This window comes from Oncorhynchus mykiss, chromosome 9 (genome assembly GCF_057628025.1).
Source record: "Oncorhynchus mykiss isolate SJ-2025 chromosome 9, ASM5762802v1, whole genome shotgun sequence".
In the NCBI taxonomy this organism is placed as follows: domain Eukaryota; kingdom Metazoa; phylum Chordata; class Actinopteri; order Salmoniformes; family Salmonidae; genus Oncorhynchus; species Oncorhynchus mykiss.
In genome coordinates, this window is record NC_143030.1 from 45,433,561 (window position 1) to 45,452,627 (window position 19,067).

Genomic DNA, 19,067 nt, shown 5'->3' on the forward strand with positions numbered 1-19,067 from the left:
GAAATCTGATCCGGGAACAGACTCCTCAACTCCTCTCACGTCTGATTAAGGTGAACACTTTAAGGACTTAAGAGACTACACAGTTGTCAAAGACTGTTGGGCTGTTTGGATTGGGCTCGGTGGATGTTGGTCTTTCTCCCTGGTGTATTTTCATTGATTACGCTGCGGCACGACTGACTGACTCTTGTTAAAGCGATGACTACTAGGGTTTTCATGAAGCTATACTCTATGGTAAAGTGATGGCAAACAAAACACATGACGGCGTGTTGTTGCAGATAAACGCGCTGGTATTTGTAGACCTTAGTAAACCACAATGTGAACATTAGTCTGAACACGGCACATTCACGGAGCAGCAGCATCTCTTATTAAGACAGCATCAACAGACAGGGTGTGTTTTGTCTATGAGACAACCAACAGTTTACGAGTGCTTTTGAGGGATGCTTGATTGGACCTGTGGTTGTGGGATTGTAGTGTTTTATAGGGTATTGGGTTTATGTAAAGTGTGTTTGTGGGATGTTATACAGGGATAGGGGTTTGTGTAAGTAACCCGCTCCTGAAACTGTTAGCTTGGACGTTAAGACGTTGTTATTCTGTTTTGCTCAGAAGACAGTTTTTAGAGTACATTTTAGTTGATATGTCTTTAACGCAATGGAATAGGTTGACAATTGTGGTCCGGCATATCACTCCGGCATATCACTACGGCATATCACTACACAACATTTCCACAGCATCCATGTTAGCAAATCTCTCAATGCGTTATGGCTTCATCTTCGGACAGTGTGCGAGAGGCTCTGTCCCACCCTAGCACCCAGGCTTCCTCAACAGAGGGAAAAGCATTGGAGGAGACGCACCTGTTTAAGCTAAGCCCTGGTGGCAGGTAATGAGCTGTGACTGTAACCGGTGTGCAAGGCTGATTTGTAACGAGCTAAAGGCTTTAAGTGAAAAATGGCTCCAGCAGCTGGAGTTCCCATCACCCGCTGCTGCGTGGCTAAAGGGGGCTTATGGGGGATGTGGGTCCAACGGAGCCTCTACGGTTCATTCTGCCGCCCGTAGGTCTAACTCGCTAAGGCCCTTTGACGAAGGCAGCAACGTTGTGCCACTCTGGAGCTTCCTTTCACACAGTGGAGAATGGCGACAGAATTGGCTAGGGTGTCTTGCCATTCCAGGACAGGATCTGTGGATATGCTCAGTGTGTCAAGGCGTTTAGGTGGTTGGTTTGGGGTCGGGTCTAGGAGAGCATGCCTGTCGCAACACCGACAACAAACTCCACTGCTTCGAAGCTGTCATACACATATTACTGTGGCAAGTACGCTACAATTACATGCACAGGTACCTTAGTTGACAACGGTGAGGGCTGGGGTTCGCCAACTGGGAGTTGAAAAGTGTGACCATAAAAGAAAATCCTGGGAAAAGCAAACAGAAAATGCACCAAACCTTTGCAGGTTGTTGTTGATTTACACTCAAATAGTCTCTATGCTTAGCATTGTTAAAACAGATGGTTGATAACTAGAGGCTCATTTCTAGGCACTTTCGTTGTATTTACTTATTTATGTCTTCATTGCCAGTGGACAAGCTCTGCTTTGGCAGCCGTGTTTATTCACAGAATAAAATGGGTCTTTACGGAGTAAAATGGTTCTTTTCTTCTCCCTAAACCAATTGTTTTTTTGTTTTTTTTTAAACCCAGACTCAATTCAGTCTCTTTCAGACTCATTGAGACGCTGCTCAATGATCGCATTTAAATTGATTCGACATGCTTCATTAGCCTGCTCCAAACAGAGCCAACAACAGACAAAACATTGAACACTGCGCTGCCAGACGACCAACAGACAAACTCAAACACAAAGCAGCCGCTGATCCAGAGACACAAATAAGTACTGCAAACACATGGATGGATGCACGCAAGCAAGAATGCATGCGCACACACACGTGGGCGCACGTGTACACACACGAGCGCATGTGCAATCGTCCCCCCCCCCGCACACACACACACACACACACACACACACACACACACACACACACACACACACACAGAGTCTGGTCTGTCTGAGTGATACAGGATCCCTGGCTCAGATCAACAACACCCCACACCTCAACCCCCACCTCTCCCACAACTGCTCGAAACCCACTCCCTTAAACCACACCCAGCTCCACAAACCCACGGCTCTTAACGTCACCGCACCAAAGCTCGCCACCCTAAGAGTTTTTGACCACAGAAAGACGTCTGGGAATCAGAAAGAGAATGCGGAGTCAGAGGTTTACGTTAGAAACAAACAACTGTATTAATATGTTAAATAGCATACACTTACACCGCATGCAGGAGAGCTCATTAAATAAGACATAAATACAGCAAACATTTACATTAGGCCCTATAAAAGAGTCCCCTCCAATGAGTTACAAACCACACATCAACGACTGGAATTCTCACTTTGTTACAGTTCAACATTGACACTTTGAACACAAAGTATGTCAGAAACACAATTTTTTTCCACAAAAATCTAAAAACAGGCAAAAACAAATGACATTTTGGCAGCAACAGCTTTTTCATTGTTTTATTCATATTCACTGTACAATTTGTGTTGATACCCCTTGAATACTGTTTTTTTTCCCCCATAGCTGTGAACCATAAGCTATTGTGTTGTGTGGAGCAAAGCATTTTCTCTTTTATCCAAGGCTATATCAGAATAAGACCTGGTGGGCCTCTGTATAGCAGCCCTAATCTACTCAAGTCATCAACAGTAGAAACATGATTAGAAGGGACGACTGCTCGAGATATAATGCTTTATCTCATGTTAACTCATTGACACGCCAATCATGAACTAAAACGTTAGGATTTAGAAAGAATTGACAACAACAAAAAAAGGCCTAGGGGACTTGGGCTATTTAACAACGCTCTCTCCTCCGTCACATTCTGGTTGGTTTTACGAAGATACGATCAGAAACAATATTTGGAGAGAAAGCAACAGGGCTCACTTTTCTCAAACTAGGAAAATAAAGCGGAAGATTGAGCCATGCTTGCGTTGCATATTCTGAAGTCACTCTCATGGGCAGGACACAACGTGCCACATTTCCAAATAGTTACTTCACACGAACGGATTCGGGATTTTTACAGAACTGTGTGTTGTGTACACTGGCACTTTAAGCTCTCCTTTTTTTTCTGTCAGTGCCCGTATTCCTCCACCACCCTTTCCTCCCCCCCCCCCCCCCCCCACCACCACCACCACCACCACCTCTTCCTCATTTACAGGCAAGTTTGTATGCCAGTGAAAGCAACCAAGGCATGGGAGCAAGTGGGAGTTGTTAAACCCCACACTTCTCCTGGCTAGCCTTCGCAAGCCAACCAAGGAGGATCGCATAGCTATCCCCTGACCCCCACCCACCCACATTAACCCAACTAATTTAATATCACGCCACCACCCATTGTAAAAAAACAAAAACCCACCCACAACTTCTACGACCCCATTCACTACCCCCTATTCCTTATTTAGAACCCAGCCCAATTTCATACCCTCACCCCGTCCCATCCTCCCTGTCCCTTCACTCCTCTGACCCCCACCTTTCCCTACAACCAGTGCCCTTGAAAGGAGCGCTTTTCAGCGAAGTCTGTGAAAACATTGCATTATAACAACAGAGAGAGAAATATCATAGCTAACCCTGTATTTAAATAATGAAGCAGTGTTTACAAAGCACCAGCAGAACATTCAGCCAGCTCCAACGACCCGTTCTTCTCCTTCCATTGTTAGGAACGACACAACTAGGAATGGTGGGAACTGGAGTCTAGCTGATAAAACAAACAGGCCTTTTCTCTGTTGAACCGTCAACAATCGTCTCATGAAAACGTTCAGTTAAAGCAATGCTCTGGTGCGTTGTTATGGCTGAGTGTGTGATGGATGATGTGTGAGTGCACTTAGATGTCCACTCAACACTGCATGCTTGCGAACGTACTGTACGGTTGTGAATGACTTTCAGGGTGATGGGATTACACTGCTAAAAACTACGGCGCTTCGGTGTTCTAGGACCTCTTTGAAGGCAATACTGTGCAGGAAGTGAGCCACAGAACCCTTTAAAAAAAATTATATTAAGCCCCATTTCTTCCAGAAGAAGTATGATGAGGTGCAGGGTGAGGCAAACAGACTGGAGATGGGCACCATAAGGGGTACAACGTGTGGAATGGGCTCACGGACCAAAGAGAGATGGGCGCCATAAGGGGTACATCGTGTGGAATGGGCTCACGGACCAAAGAGAGATGGGCGCCATAAGGGGTCAAAGGTCATCAGTTGTAGCAGTCCAACCCCACACAGTATTTACAGCACAGTATAGTCAGTCAATAGTCATATACAACGTCACTGATGATGCAATGGAGAGGAGGGGTCCCTTGGTGAAAACAGTTGAGGGTTTCTTCATGAAGTCAAGGAGAGTTGATGAGTCCCCCCCCCCCCCCCCCCCCCCCCCCCCCCCCCCCCCATCCACATCAGTCTCAACCCTTAACACCACTGTTGGCAGTGTCTCTCTTCCTGCAATACATGGAACTACCACCTCTTCCTTTTCTCTCTCAGTCTCTCATTTATCGTGTCATGTGGTCCTTCTCCCAGTCCTCTATTTCCTCCCCCTCTCCGTTCCTCCCTCCCCTCTACGGCTGTCGGCTGCTGACGTCCCGCGGCGTCCGGTTGCGTTCCCCGGAGCCCTTGTTGCGGGCCTTGCGTGCGCTGTCCTGCGCCTGCCGGTACTTGTCCAGCATGCTCTTGTGTTTGCGCCGCAGCTTGTCGTTGCACCACAACCTCTCGCAGTACTCCTCCACGTGCGGCAGGTTGGACGGGCCAATCAGCTGCATGATGTCCTTGAACCAGGAGCGCTGTTGGCTGAGGGGGCCGGTGCTCCTGTGAGCGTGGCAGGGAGGCCAGGCCCGGTAGCCCTTCGCCCCCTGGGGACCATCGAGGGGGGCGTCGTCACGGGCCAGCAGCTCGCTCAGTGTGTCCCCCTGCAGGACCTCCAGGGAGAGGCGGGTGAGGGTCTGGGTGAAGCCGTGCTCACGAGAGCGACACACGTACACACCCTCGTCCTGACGGAGCACACGGCGGAACAGCAGGCCCTGCTCCGTACGCATCACCCGCTCATCTAGCTTCACCTGAGAGGGAGGGAGGGAGGGAGGGAGGGGAGGGAGGGAGGGAGGGAGGGAGGGAGGGAGGGAGGGAGGGAGGGAGGGAGGGAGGGAGGGAGGGAGAAAAGAGGGGAACGTATTGGGATAAGAAGAACAGAAAGAAGAAAGAGGGGTTAAGTGAGATGGAGGGATGATGAGGTATGGCACAAAGATGGAGGAGGGGAGGAGGGGGATGAGATGGGGAGGGGGCAAAGTCCAAGCTGCGCTTTTTTTTGTGTTATTTTCTCAGCTTGGGTGGCTAAGAAGAATTTTGCCATGAAATTCATCAACTCTTGTTTTTTCGTCCGATCTCTCTGCCGGGGCATGTGTTGCGTGCCAAAGCAAACAGGGCAGCCTGTTCTCTCCAAATGAACAGCTGAGAGCCAACGATTATTTGGTGGGAAATAGAGAGCTGCTCTAATGCCTTAATACTGTACTTACATGCTTGACTGAAACACTCGTTTAAGCCTCGGGAAACCGCAGAAACCCTGCCATGGGAGAAACTGGAGCTTTACTGTACATGTCACAGGTCACTGAGCAGGAGTGGACCTGACTTCACTCCCGCTCCTACTAAAACTTCCCATCTCTCAGTCTCTCTCAAACACCCCCTTAAATCGTCCCCTGAAGTACTGACTCGGCCCTCTCGTTTCAGTTTCTTCCCTAGTTCTCTTTCTCTCTCATACCCCGTATTGCTCCATCTCTCGCTCTGTCCTCCGTCAGACTCTCTCTCTCTCCCTCTGCCTCACTCTCTAACGCTCTCGCGATCCCTCCACCTCTGTCTTCCACACACTCTCTCTCTCCCCCTCCACCCATCGCTCTCTCTCACCTCCTCCTTGCGGTCGTCCCGTTGGAGCAGCCATGTGACGGTGGCCTGGGGGGAGCGAGGGATACACTCCAGGAAGGTGCTGTTGTTCTCTGCTCCGTACACAACCCTTTCCTCTGTCACATCCAATCCCTCCACTGCAACACACAATAGGTACAATAGGCATTAAACCACATACACTTAAAACTGCGGTCTGCAGAGCATGTTGGGGTCTCAAGTAGGCCCTGTGGCTTTGGTGGTGCCGTCTTCAGCTATGGCAGACACTAAATCTCCCTTCATAGCGTCTTTATTCCATGTCAGCGTAACTCAATCCAAAACGAAACCACTCCTTGACCTGGGAGAGAACTTTCATCACCCCTCATGCACGTCTTCAGGTGAGCAAACAACATCCTCCGCTCCTCTGACTGCTACAGATTTCTGTCTTTTCAAGCGACGCTCCCCTCTCTCACACGATGACAGACCGACGAGGATCTGTCGTCTCAGCGCAGGTGAGTAAACAAAACATTACTTGGTCAATTCAAAGGTCCTTCAAATGACCACCCTCTCCTTCAGCCCAAGATGTGTGTGTGTGTGTCATGTAATTTCCTATACAGCATTACCAGTATGAGTGTGCATTTCAAGTGTGTTTCATACTCAAAAGGGACAAGGAAGCAAAATACAGCACACCGTGTGCATATTTGAGATCGTCTGTGTTTCCAGGTTGTGTTAAATGTCTGTGTACAGTATATACAAATGAGAGTTAACATAAAGCATGTTTCATGTTGTTATCCCTCTGGGTCCCTACAGAGGGATAGACATGGACATCACGCCTCAGTCAAACACAGCTTGTATTCCAGCTGATAACAACTTTCCTCTAGACCTGACATTGGGCTATACAATATACACTACACATGATTTACACTGGCCTTGGGTCGTTCAACCTATAAGCTGTTTACCGAGACCTGGTCAAAAGTAGTGCACTATGTAGGGAACAGGGTGTCATTTGGGATAAAGACCCGGTGTTTGTCCTCCCTCACCTCTCAGAGTCAACTGCTTCTCAATGGACGAGTTTGACCTCTGTGACCTCCAGGAACAAATACTCTGGGTTCATTTCCGCTTGGCCACCATGACAGCCAGACCCCCCCACCCCTCAGTATACACACCATTGTAATAACCATTTCTAAACAGGATATTAGCGTGCCCTACTTTTCCACAGGGGCACTTGGCTTGTTGTCTCAGAACTGTATCTAATTTTCACATACTCTATCATCTTCACTCTTTTTTAATTTCCACATTCCTTCCTTTTTACAAATCTTTTCTCTTTATTTCCCTCTCTCTCTTCCTTTTTCTCTCCTCCACCCCCTTTCTCTTTAAGTCACTGCTCCCTCTTTCTCCCCCCACCCCCTCACTCCCTCGTTCCACCCTCCTTTCCTCCCTCTCCCTCCCCCTCCCTCACCACTGAGGCTATGGTCCATACACTGCAGAGCCAAGTTGGCCGGCCGCCCTCAGCCCCCGCCCCCCGCCCCCCCCTCTCTCACCACTGAGGTTCTGGTCCATACACTGCAGGGCCGGGTTGCCGTGCCTGATGTCCTGGCGGCGATAGCGGCGTTTGCTGAGCGAGGTGTAGCGGGTGCAGGAGGTGCCGTCCCAGGCGCAATAGGGGTCTCTGGCCAGGCAGCACTCAGCACAGGCCTTCCCATACGTCTCACACCTGTGGAGCCTCAGCTGAGCCACACCCAATGGAGAACCCACGAACAGTGCTTGCTATGTGGGGAAAGGGATCAGAGTACAAGCAGAGAATGAGAATGGAAAGTCTAGGCTATAGGATTTATCATAAAGCTTCAGTGCGTTCTGGCCTTCTCAAACTAAATGTGAACTGGGACAAAGAATGAAGATTTCCTCACCCTTTTTACTGAGATGTCCAAAGAGGTAATGGGAGTTGGCACCTTGATAGAAATGAGAATCTTACATTTAATTCGCATTCAGCCTTTGTGAAAGGGTTTGGCTTTGAAATAGACAGTGGGGATATGAAGTGGAGGAGGAGGAATAGGGGAGAAGGAGGAGGAGAAGTACGGCGTTATCTAGTTACCTTAAAGACCTGCAGCTCCTCCAGAGTGACCTCCTCTGTGTCCAGAGAGTTGCCGCTGCGCAGGGCGATGACCTTCAGCACCGTGCCTGTGTCTGGGGTCGAGGGTAAAAAAAAAAAACGGTCAACTGAGCAATCACAAGACAACCTGGTTTCCTCACCAGTCACCGCTATGTCTAACGACAGAAAACGGTAAAAGTGGGATATATTTGTGACCGACCTGTGCCTATGAACATGACGTCATACTGTCCGTCCTCAGCCTCCACGCGGTCCACCACGATTTGTTTGAGGCGGTAGGGCACGTTGGCCTTGATCAGCACAGGCTGCCTCATGGCTGGGTACACCGGGCGCCACATCAAGGGGTGCCCCCGGGCAAACTGAAGCACTGTGTCTGGGAAGTCCTTGGTACTGCCAAACTGTCTGCCAGGCTGGTTGGTTATTTTACTGGGGCACTGGAGACAGGAGGAGAGAGAGAGAGAGAGAGAGGAGCTCTTAGGTAATCATGTCACGAAATAAACGTAGGATTTGCCTGAAACGTAAAAGGGTTTTCGGGGAATGTGACATGAAGGCTTTACGCAGCGGCGTTTTTAGAGGTCACCTGATATGTCATATTGTAAGTTAGGAATGTGTTTTTCTGTGACTCCCTGACAACGTTTTAGCTGGGAGTCCTATTCAACACTGTGCTTGAGAAGATTTCGTCAAATCCTGCCATAACATTGACTAACCATTAGGCCTTTTTGACAGCGTTGAAACGTATTATTTCAGTTCGTGTAGGTTGGAATTGACATGGAATTTCACCACAGAAGCCTATTTTAAATTCCTGAATTGACTGGAATTCATGAGGAACTGATCCCAACTCTGATGTCTGACCAAGCAGTAACTAAGCACTCTAACCGCTTGCAATCACTGGAAAGAGCTACAGTAAGTGAAAACGGGTGCATTTCTATCTACATTTCATCTACCCTATCTACTAAGTGTGCACAGCCACTAAGCGCTAAATCACAGCAAAGTGCACAATTACACAATAGCCTTCAGAAACAGTACAGTGTTCTCTGTTAGCGGTCGAGAGATGACAGCCACATGTCTCCACAGTGCAAAACAGAGATAGCTGGCACCCTATGGCACCCTATGGCACCCTACCAGCATAAGGAAAGTGTCGGTATAAGACCATTTAGATAACCCTGGTAGAGCCTTACAGTAACAATGTGAGGGCGGGTAGACCTGGGGAGATATCAGAATGGCTGTGGGATATCAGAATGAACTACAACAAGCTAAAACCAGGCTCTGTTGGTGAATGGAGCTAAAGGCTGGACAGAATCCCTGGACAGGAATCCAGGTGAGATTGCTTCCATTGTGTCTTCTTCTCTTAACCTTTCCAGTGAGTTTTCATTCAAAGTGGTTGGAAGAGAGAAGGGTGAGGGTGGAACCCTGAGTGACTTGATGGCAGGGGTTTATAGTGAGGTTTCTCGCTCTCCCTCCCTCCTTCCCTCCCTCTCTCTCTGGGTTGTTCTGGGCCAGGACATTCTTCTTAATCAGGCCTGTGTGTGTGGAGTAAAACCACAGACTGTTCTGACACTAGGGCCCTAAATGAGGCTAAATTACAGCGATGCGGATGAGAGGAGAACATGAGACAGAGCTGCTGAGGGGAGAGGAAAACCAGGAGGACCAACAGAAACCACAAGGTCTCAGCTGGACTAGCTCTTTATCCCTCTGTTGGAGTTTATCCCGCTCTTTTTTTCTCATTTCTCTCTCTCCCCCTCTCTCGCTCTCTCTCTCTCTCTCTCCGGTTTGAACACCTGCTCTCTCTCTCACACAAGCAAGCTGACAAGGAGGCTGAAATATATTGCTATTGTGTCGATACGGCACAGTAGCCTGCAGTAGGTTATTCTGAGGGTACTACTCACCACCCCAGGTCTTGGATAGGGCACTCTGCCCTCGTAAGCCCCCCACTGGTAGTCAGGTCCCTCCTTGTGCGCAAACGGCCCATTGAAGGCTTCCCGGATGTCTGCCATACGATACACGCACACTGCAAAGCCCTGGAACACGTTACTAGGGGAGAGAGGAGCGTATAATGTCAGTGACTGACTTCGCCAATGTTGATTTCCTCTATGGTACATGTTAAAGCTACAGACTGGGAGTCGAAACACAACAAAATGGCCGCCCTGTCGCTTGTTTTGGTAAACGGCCGAGTGATGGAGCCGGAGAAATGTAGCCGCTCTCAAATTCCTAGACGGAGCTGTGGATGTGTGCAACCGTGTGTGTGTGGCGCTCACCTGATGGTGCTGAAGATGGCGTAAACATCTGGGTTCTTCTCATCCTTGCCTTTGAGCAGGAAAATACCCTCTGTGAAATACAGAGTACTTTTGTGAGTGCGTTCAGATGTTGTGCCTGCGAGAGTAAATTATTTGCATTAATGATTTGTGCAAGTGTGAGGTGTGTGTCTCACCCAGCTCGTCGAAGTGTGTGTTGATTCCATGAGGCCCGGGTACAGAACACACCAGCCTGGCCTTGATGAAGGTGCTCCATTTATTCACCAGAACTCTCTGTCCACCTGCGTCATTCTGCAGGGGGACACAGACAACACACCACCATCACCGTGATCGTCACCACCGTCACCAACGCATCTCTATCGTGCAGAGAACACACGAGCGAGCGACCAAGAGAGAGAGAGAGAGAGATAGAGACAGAGAGAGAGAGAGACAGAGAGAGAGAGAGACAGAGACAGAGAGAGACAGAGACAGAGAGAGACAGAGACTGAGATAGAGAGAGACAGAGAGAGACAGAGAGAGACAGAGACAGAGACAGAGAGAGACAGAGATAGAGAGAGACAGAAAGAGAGAGAGACAGAGAGAGAGAGAGAGAGACATAGACAGAGAGAGACAGAGATAAAGAGAGACAGAAAGAGAGAGAGACAGAGACAGAGAGAGACAGAGAGAGCGAGCCTAGTGGCTCTGTCTAGACATACAGTATCATTCTCAATACGAGACAAACAAAGAATAACCATTATCTATTCAGCAGCAGGACACATAAAGAGCAGAGCAGAGCACCTGTAGAGCACATTCACACAACAACACAATAGATCACAGGAGCACACGGCTAACTACCGCTGGCTGGCCTCTCCTGTGGGAAAGTTGTCTCGTAAGCCCTTCTACAACCACACGCTGGACAGCGGGGATGCCAGAGAGCACGGGTTGTGGAGATATAATCACAGGAGCTTTTCTTCTCCTCCATACTGTATTGTACAGTATTATTGTAGCGCTAGCTCACAGGCAGACATGGTTGTTTAATAGACACCAGGTCTGTGTGAGCTGTCCGGGATCAGATCAAACACAGATAATTGCTTTCTTGTTTTCTTGGCAGGATCTGGTTCTGTTCTGGTGGAACTGATAATAACAGACAGTGTTTAACAATGACTTGGGGAGGAGTACAGGGGAAGAAATACACTGTATATGTACGGAGAGATATTTTGAGGGGGATTGGCGGGCCTGTGCGTGCGTGCGTGCGTGCGTGTGTGTGTGGTGTGTGTGTGTGTGTGTGTGCGTGTGCGTGTGTGTGTGTGCGTGTGTTGTGTGTGTGAACCATACACTTTTAAGTGTGAGCATAGGAATGCTACTCTATTGTCTCGACTCCGGAGCAGAGTCTCTTGGGGACACCTGTAGTTAGCTGTGGTGTGCGTGCATGTGCATGTGCACGTGCGTATGCATGTCAGAAGGGATGTATGACTGTGTGAGAGAGATGGGAGGTATGCACGCTCTGACTCTCCATACCAGAGCACATCCGACAGCTGTGTGTGTATGGACATAGAGAGACGCCAATTGCTGGGGAATGTCAGCTCCCCAGCCCGCCAGCCGGACGCTTGTCTCTCCCTCTCCATCTGCCTCTGTGGCCTGGATTAACCATTACAGACCCTCTCTGTAAGGCAATACTACAATCACAGCTCCCCGCAGAGAAATGTTAAACTCTCACTATGTCAGGGCTGAAGCCCTACTGTGGAAATCACCCACAGCCATGATCCAGTTCCCATAGCCCCAGATCATGACATGGTCTAAGAGGGGTTGAAGGCTGACCTGGAGAATGAACCATCAGGCACCAGAGTCAATAATAAATCATGAGAATGTATGGTTCCCTTACCGCACATACTCGTCCCACGCGGGTGTGGATGGCTCCCTCCCTGTCTCCGGCCTCCATGGCCTTCTCCGTGAAGAAGAAGTACACCTTGTCATTGTCACGGTCATCGTTATCAGGGATGAGGTGGGCCGCAACAAACTTAGGATCTGGAGAGAGGGAGAGAGGGAAGGAGACAGAGCGAGAGAGAGAGAGAGAGAGAGAGAGAGAGAGAGAGAGAGAGAGGGAGGGAGGGAAAGCGGAAAGAGAGCGAGAACAGGAATTAGTTTGACTTGTTTACCAGGTGGTGTCTATGGAAGTTGTAAGAACCAAGTTGTATAAAATATGTCTATAATGTATTTGTTTTAGGTGTGTATTCAGTGTGGGCAGTGAGTACAATACAGTTCCAGCACCGTGCAGTAGTTTCTGGTCCGTCTCAGTCCTCATGGTGGAGCGACCTCCCAGACTACGGAAGATCACTGAGTCTCTACCCAGGAAGTCTGCAGTCAGCCCTGTGTAAAGCTCCCCACCTGGGAACAGACAGGGTGAGCAGGATGGAGGGAGAGCGGAGGAGGGGGGTTGGGGGGGGGGGGGGGGGGGGGTAGCAGAGACAGAAAAGAAAAAGAGAAGACAACAGAGATGATTAAAGGTGAGGAGAAGAGAAGAGTGGGGAGAGGGAGGGGGGACAATGGGAAGCGAACAGAAAAGAAAGGAGATGTGGAAGGATGAGGAAATAAGGAACGGCAGGGAAGAACTTGCATGATGAGAGAAATGCAAAAGTGGCCAACATAGTGAAACACTACCCCTCCTGAACCCCAAACCACATGTCCTGCTTCCCTAGAGAAGGTTCATAGACTGAACAGAGATCAGATCAACCCGTCTGTAAGCACTCCCACTGAATCAGACAGCATCCCCAAATGAACTAGGATCAAATGAGATGCTACAGTATCCCTGCTCTGCATGATAAGAGCTCAGGTCCTGTTCCTAACAAGAGCATCTTCGCCTAAATTAGCCGTGTCACAGGTAGAGCACTGCTCCCTAAGCCCTGTCATCACTTCACTGACTGAGGATGTATGTGCCTGTGTGCGTGTGTGTGCCTGTGTGTGTGTGTGTGTGTGCGTGCCTGTGTATGTGTCTATGGCTCCAATGATCGTATCCCAGCCAAGGAGCTGAATTGTAATAGCAGAGACAGTGGGGTTGCCTTACACCCCTGAGTATGCACAAACAGATAGGCAGTCTGGGTCCTAGTTCCACCGCGTTCTGAGCTGTGTGATTAATACAGACTTTGGCTCCACCGAAAGGCAATAGCTTCTTATGATAGCTGACCCAGAGATACATCAGGGCTTATGTGTGTGTTTGTGAGGAGGAGGGAAGGAGAAGGAATAAGGTGGTCTGACCTCCATGTCCTCCTGCCAAGAGCTCCTCGGAAAACCTGGAACTCAACGGCCATGACTCAGCAGCATTTCCTTCATCCTGACTAGAAGGTCCCTTCAGAAGGAACAAAGAGGATAATATATGTGTGGGTGACAGTGTAAAACATGTACGTAACTTGCATCTGCATTATGTTAGTGCGCGTGTCTATGTTTAGTATGGGTTTTTTCCACGCTAGCTTCACACAGTGTATGTGAGTGAGCTTTGGTGGAATACTGTATGTCTTTGTCTTTGTAGGGTTATTTGTCAGTATATCAGTCCAATGTTCTGCTGGGCCTTTGGCCGTCCCTGTGTGTCTGCCTGCCAGATGAAATGCATCTTGGGACAGATCCTCAGGTTTGTGGGGTTCAGGCGCAAAGTGGATCGAGCGGGGTGGGAAGACACACACACGCACTGTCTTTCACCCTGCATGTCCATGTGTATATATCACGGATTCACAAGCTAAATGTCAAATGACAACAAAAAAAAAAAAAGAAGAACACCCTCACTGCAGTGATATCTCCCAGAGCCAATAACCTCTCTGTTGCATTGATAATAAACATACTATTTAATAACAAAGAGGACAGGACCTACCAATAGAAGGTGCTCGCAAGGGGAGGCTGGGTCGTGAGGAACCTTCCCCCTTGCTTTGGATTGGCAGTCACTAAAACATGCTGTTAGGAAAACATGGGTATTAGCAAAGTTAGATATCACATATTATTAAAGATATATTTAAATGTTACCTTTATGCGCCCTAAGGCAAACTGGCTTCAATTCCTGAACTAATTGTAAGTGTTTCAACATTTAGATACAGTACATCGCTCTAGTACGTCATCAAATAAAACACTTAATTGAATGCATCTCTGGGCCCCAGATGGTAGTGACTCTTTGACTGTGGTGATGTCATCAGTGAGGGACAGGACATGGGTACACAGGGAGAGTGTGGACACATATAGACAGGCTGGGACGACAGGATGAGCTCCAAGTGAATCAGGACCCAGTATGAATGTCCTCCCTGTGAGTCTCCACTAGTCTCCAGCTCTGGGTGTAAGTTCCTAAGTACAGACAATAGGAGCATTGTGGTCCTCTGGTTGTATGACATTGAAGTCAGCAGGATAAAAATACACTTACTAACGCAACGCCCAACATTATGATAAAATAACGCTGTACATTTCCTTGATTTAATATCTCTTTCCAGTAAGTGCCCTTCCCTTGGCTTCGGCACATACAGCCCAGCTAGCACATTTGATTCCTTGGAAGTCGTGGAACGTGCGTTTTAGGTTTCACGTTGGTTCTGGGAATGAAGCCATACGTTTCCTGACGGGTAAAACATTTTTTTTTTTAAGCGTTACGAGAACGTAAAGTGAAAAATGTTGCCTGTTCTGAGAACGTTCATTTTTAGGTTGCAGGGAGGTTCTAAGAATGTTTTACTATGGTTCCCTGAAAGTTTTCCTGGGATGTTTGTAGGTTATTTGTAGGTTATTTGAAGATAATTAAATAATGTTCTGAGAATATTTCTGAATTCTGTGAACGCTTCTAATGAAATGTAAAGGTTATTTAGATTTTTCTCTTCTTTCACTGAATGTTTCAATGACACTTTATAACACTGCTAGCTTAGGTAACTGTTTAGGAACTACACGCACAGATAGGATACATGGAAAATTAATTTGCTAGGATCCCTTATTGATGTCTCATGTTAAATCCACTTCAGTCAGTGTAGATGAAGGAGAGGAAACCCTCCTAGAGTTTTAGCCCTGTCTAAGTTGAAGCTAACATATAGAATTGTTTTAAGATGGTCATGACAAGGATCATTTAGCTATTTGATTTTGAATTTTAAGACCACTCAAGATATAAAAAAATGTATATTGATGAAACATTGAATTACTGCTAGTAGCCCAAAGAAATGCATTGAATAACAGATTCACTACACGGAACAACAGATAGTCCCCCAAAGTGTCGATCCTACAGTATATCTGAGATAAGAAAAGACCAGGAAACAATTTTTATGTATTTTTTTTTAACATGTATTTAACCCTTTATTTTAGGCACTAAACTATCTCCATATATACTGTACAGTACTTCCAATAATGGTTTTTAAACGAGTAACGGAGACCTTCAGACAAGTCTTATGGGGTTGTGAGCAAAACAACTGACAGGTACGTGTTCGTGAGAGTCTCACCTTTCCATTAGTGTGTAACCCAAACTGTCCGGACGCTACAGACAGAAGTTGGCAGAAGAGGCTGTACCCGACTTCACACAAGTCCGGCTCGCGGGGGTCGCAGAGCAAACGGAGAACGCCATCGTGTTTGTGAGAGTCGATAGTGATCATCATCGTTTCTAGGCCAAACCGTTCGGGCACTGAGACGTTTCCCGTGAGAAGATTGATTTTCCAGAGGTCTTACGGTCTTGACAAACACACCGCTTTCACTGCAGATGCAGAAGGGCGATATCGGCGGACGCGGTGGATGGCGATGCAGCCCATGCCAAAATAAAACCAGATATCTCTAGTTTAAACAAACGGATTTTGATGAGGATGATTTTATTATGCTAATTTGATTTGCGGGGGGGAATTATAGGAGAAGGGTTCAAGAAGGATTTTTGAGACAATTGAGACATGGATTGTGTATGTGTGCCATTCTGAGAGTGAATGGGCAAGACAAAAGATTCAAGTTCCTTTGAACGGGGTATGTTAGTACTAGGTTTGAGAACTGTAATGCCACTGGGGTTTTTCACGTTCAGCAGTTCCCCGTGTGTATCAAGAACTGTCCACAACCCGAAGGGACATCCAGCCAACTTGATACTGTAGGAAGCATCGTAGTCAACATGTGCCAGCATCCTCGTGGAAGGCTTGACACCTTCTAGAGTCCATGCCCCGGAATGTATATGTTGTTAATTAACATTCGTCCACCGATTGTAGAATGTTACTAAAGTCTTCTGAAATTCCCACAGAAGAACGTTGTTTCTTAACGTTCTCTGAATGTTCTGAGAACATGCCTTTAAATAGAACCATGAAGAAGCCTGTAGGAAACGTTATGCTGAAGTACTGAAGTTCCCACCTAAGAAACATATGGTTCTCAGAATGTTCTGTGTTAGCTGGGTATCCTGCACAATTGTATGCAAAATAACCATAGCACAATATGCTCTCACCAAGGTCTAAGAAACATATGGTTCTCAGAACTCAATGTGCTAGCTGGTAGGGATTCCCAGAGGTACTATGACACCTCCACTTGTGTCACAGATGCTCAGTGAGGAGGATGTGAGGTTGAAGGTTGACTTTGATCTCCACAATGTGTCTTTCCTATGGTTTCTGCATGTGGAATGTCAGGGCCTTGACCTCTAGGAAGGGTCACTATTAACAGTACAGTAATGTACAGTATACTGAATATGGGACAGTCCCAGGGTATGTAGTGGCCCCAGCATTGAGAGCAGCAGGTCAATAGTTCCCTCGCTAAGTCAGTAGTCTGTCTTGTCTGTCTGTCTGTCTGTCTCTCTCTCTCTCTCTCTCTCTCTCTCTCTCTCTCTCTCAATTCACTTTATTGGCATGACGTAACAATGTAGATATTGCCAAAGCTTATTTGGGATATTTACAATATAAAAATGAGAATCAAATTGTCAACAGGACAACAGTAACAACAATAACCAAGGGTCAAAATAACCATACATTGAACAATAACAATAAGCATACAGTAGAGTAACATGTGCAGGTTGATTGGTCTGTCAGACACTGTCTCCATCTTATGGCAGGCAGCAATGTACTGCGCTGCCAACCCACAGCTCTCTGCGTCCTCCCCCAACAGCACGGGTAGCCTACTCTCATCAGAGAGGTCTTTGAAACCTTGAATAAGGGTTTCAAATTTGGGGAAATGACACTCTCTAATTGTTTTTATTTTTGACATTTTGTCAGGTAATGCAGCTCCGTCTCAGGTTCTGCTGTTGTGCAGTGGTTGCACAGCCTTTCCTCTACAGGGAGACAGGTTTTCCTGTGTCTTACCCTTCTCAATGGCAAGGCTGTGCTCACTGAGCCTGTAACCATGGTCAAATATTTAGCCACAGTGTACTGTCGATTTAGGGCCAGATAGCACTGCATTTTGCTTTGTGTTTTGTGCTTGTGTTGTGTTTTCCCAATAAGCAATATATGGGATATATATATATATATATATGTTTTGACTGTGTTGTAATTTGGTTTATCCTGATTGATTGGATGTTCTGGTCCTTAGGCTTCAGTGTGTTAGTAGAACAGGTTTGTGAACTCAGCCCCAGGACCAGCTGGATGAGGGGACTCTTTTCTTTGCTCAGCTCTTGGCATTGTATTTTAGATGTTTCCAAAACTTAATTGCTCTTTTTTGAGTTTGTATTATTAGTGGATATTGGCCTAATTCTGCCCTGCATGCATTGTTTGTAGTTTTCCTCTGGAGAAATGTAGGAGAATCTTACAGAACTCTGCATGCAGGGTTTCAATGGGGTGTCTTTCCCATTTGATGAAATCTTGTTTTGCAAGTGGACCCCACACCTCGCTGCCATAAAGTGCAATTGGTTTCAATGACATTTTCAATTAGTTTTAGCCAAATTTGAATAGGTATTTCAATTTCAATTTGCTTTTTAATGGCGTAGAATGCCCTGTGTGCTTTCTCTCTCAGTTCATTCACTGCCTCATTAAGGTGTCCAGTTGAGCTTATTTTTAAACCTAAGTAATTGTAGTGTGTGCAGTACTCTATATATTTTGTACCAATTGAGAACTTTGGTCTAATACCCTGAGATCTGGATCTTCTCTGGAAAATCATTATTTTAGTATTTTTGGGGTTTACTGCCAGGGCCCAGTTCTGGCCAGTACTGCTCTAGCAGGTCCAGGCTCTGCTGTACGCCATGTGCTATGAGTGACAGCAGGCATAGGTAATCTGCGAAGAGTAGGCATTTAACTTCTGAATTGTGGAGACTAACACCAGTGGCTGAGGATTTCTCTAGAATAGTGGCCAATTCGTTGATGTAAATATTGAAGAATGCAGGGCTCAGATTGCAACCCTGATGAAGGCCCCGCCCCTGGTTGAAGAATTATGTTATTTTCTTGCCAATTTTAATGTGCACGTATTGTCTCTCTCTCTCTCTCTCTCTCTCTTCTCTCTCTCTCTCTTTCTGTCTCTCTCTCTGTCTGTCTGTCTCTGTCTCTGTGTATGTCACTCTCTCTCTGTCTGTCTGTGTCTCTGTGTATGTCACTCTCTCTCTCCTCTCTTCTCTCTCTCTCTCTCTCTCTCCTCTCTCTCTCTCTCTCTCTCTCTCTCTCTCTCTCCTCTCTCTCTCTCTCTCTCTCTCTCTCTTCTCTCTCTCTCTCTCTCTCTCTCTCTCTCTCTCTCTTCTCTCTCTCTCTCTCTGTCTGTCTGTCTGTCTGTCTGTCTGTCTGTCTGTCTCTCTCTCTCAATTCAATTCAATTCAAGGAGCTTTACTGGCATGGGAAACGTGTGTTAACATTGTCAAAGCAAGTGAGGTAGATAATATACAAAAGTGAAATAAACAATAACAATTAACAGTAAACA

At 47.1% G+C, this 19,067-nt stretch overlaps 1 protein-coding gene across 1 annotated transcript in view; it reads right to left on the reverse strand.

The window, feature by feature from the left end:
- Positions 1 to 2,267: 2,267 nt before the first annotated feature.
- LOC110531175 (semaphorin-3G) overlaps positions 2,268 to 19,067 on the reverse strand; it is a 76,333-nt gene continuing 59,533 nt past the window's right edge. Inside the window, exons 7-18 of the mRNA XM_090184306.1 lie at positions 14,130 to 14,186; positions 12,543 to 12,659; positions 12,157 to 12,299; positions 10,472 to 10,586; positions 10,299 to 10,368; positions 9,930 to 10,074; positions 8,246 to 8,477; positions 8,029 to 8,120; positions 7,844 to 7,885; positions 7,478 to 7,703; positions 5,964 to 6,097; positions 2,268 to 5,125 (exon numbers count right to left, since the gene is read on the reverse strand). Coding sequence (XP_090040432.1) covers positions 4,631 to 5,125; positions 5,964 to 6,097; positions 7,478 to 7,703; positions 7,844 to 7,885; positions 8,029 to 8,120; positions 8,246 to 8,477; positions 9,930 to 10,074; positions 10,299 to 10,368; positions 10,472 to 10,586; positions 12,157 to 12,299; positions 12,543 to 12,659; positions 14,130 to 14,186 — 1,868 coding nt within the window. The 3' untranslated portion in view covers positions 2,268 to 4,630. The remainder of the gene's footprint in view (positions 5,126 to 5,963; positions 6,098 to 7,477; positions 7,704 to 7,843; positions 7,886 to 8,028; positions 8,121 to 8,245; positions 8,478 to 9,929; positions 10,075 to 10,298; positions 10,369 to 10,471; positions 10,587 to 12,156; positions 12,300 to 12,542; positions 12,660 to 14,129; positions 14,187 to 19,067) is intronic.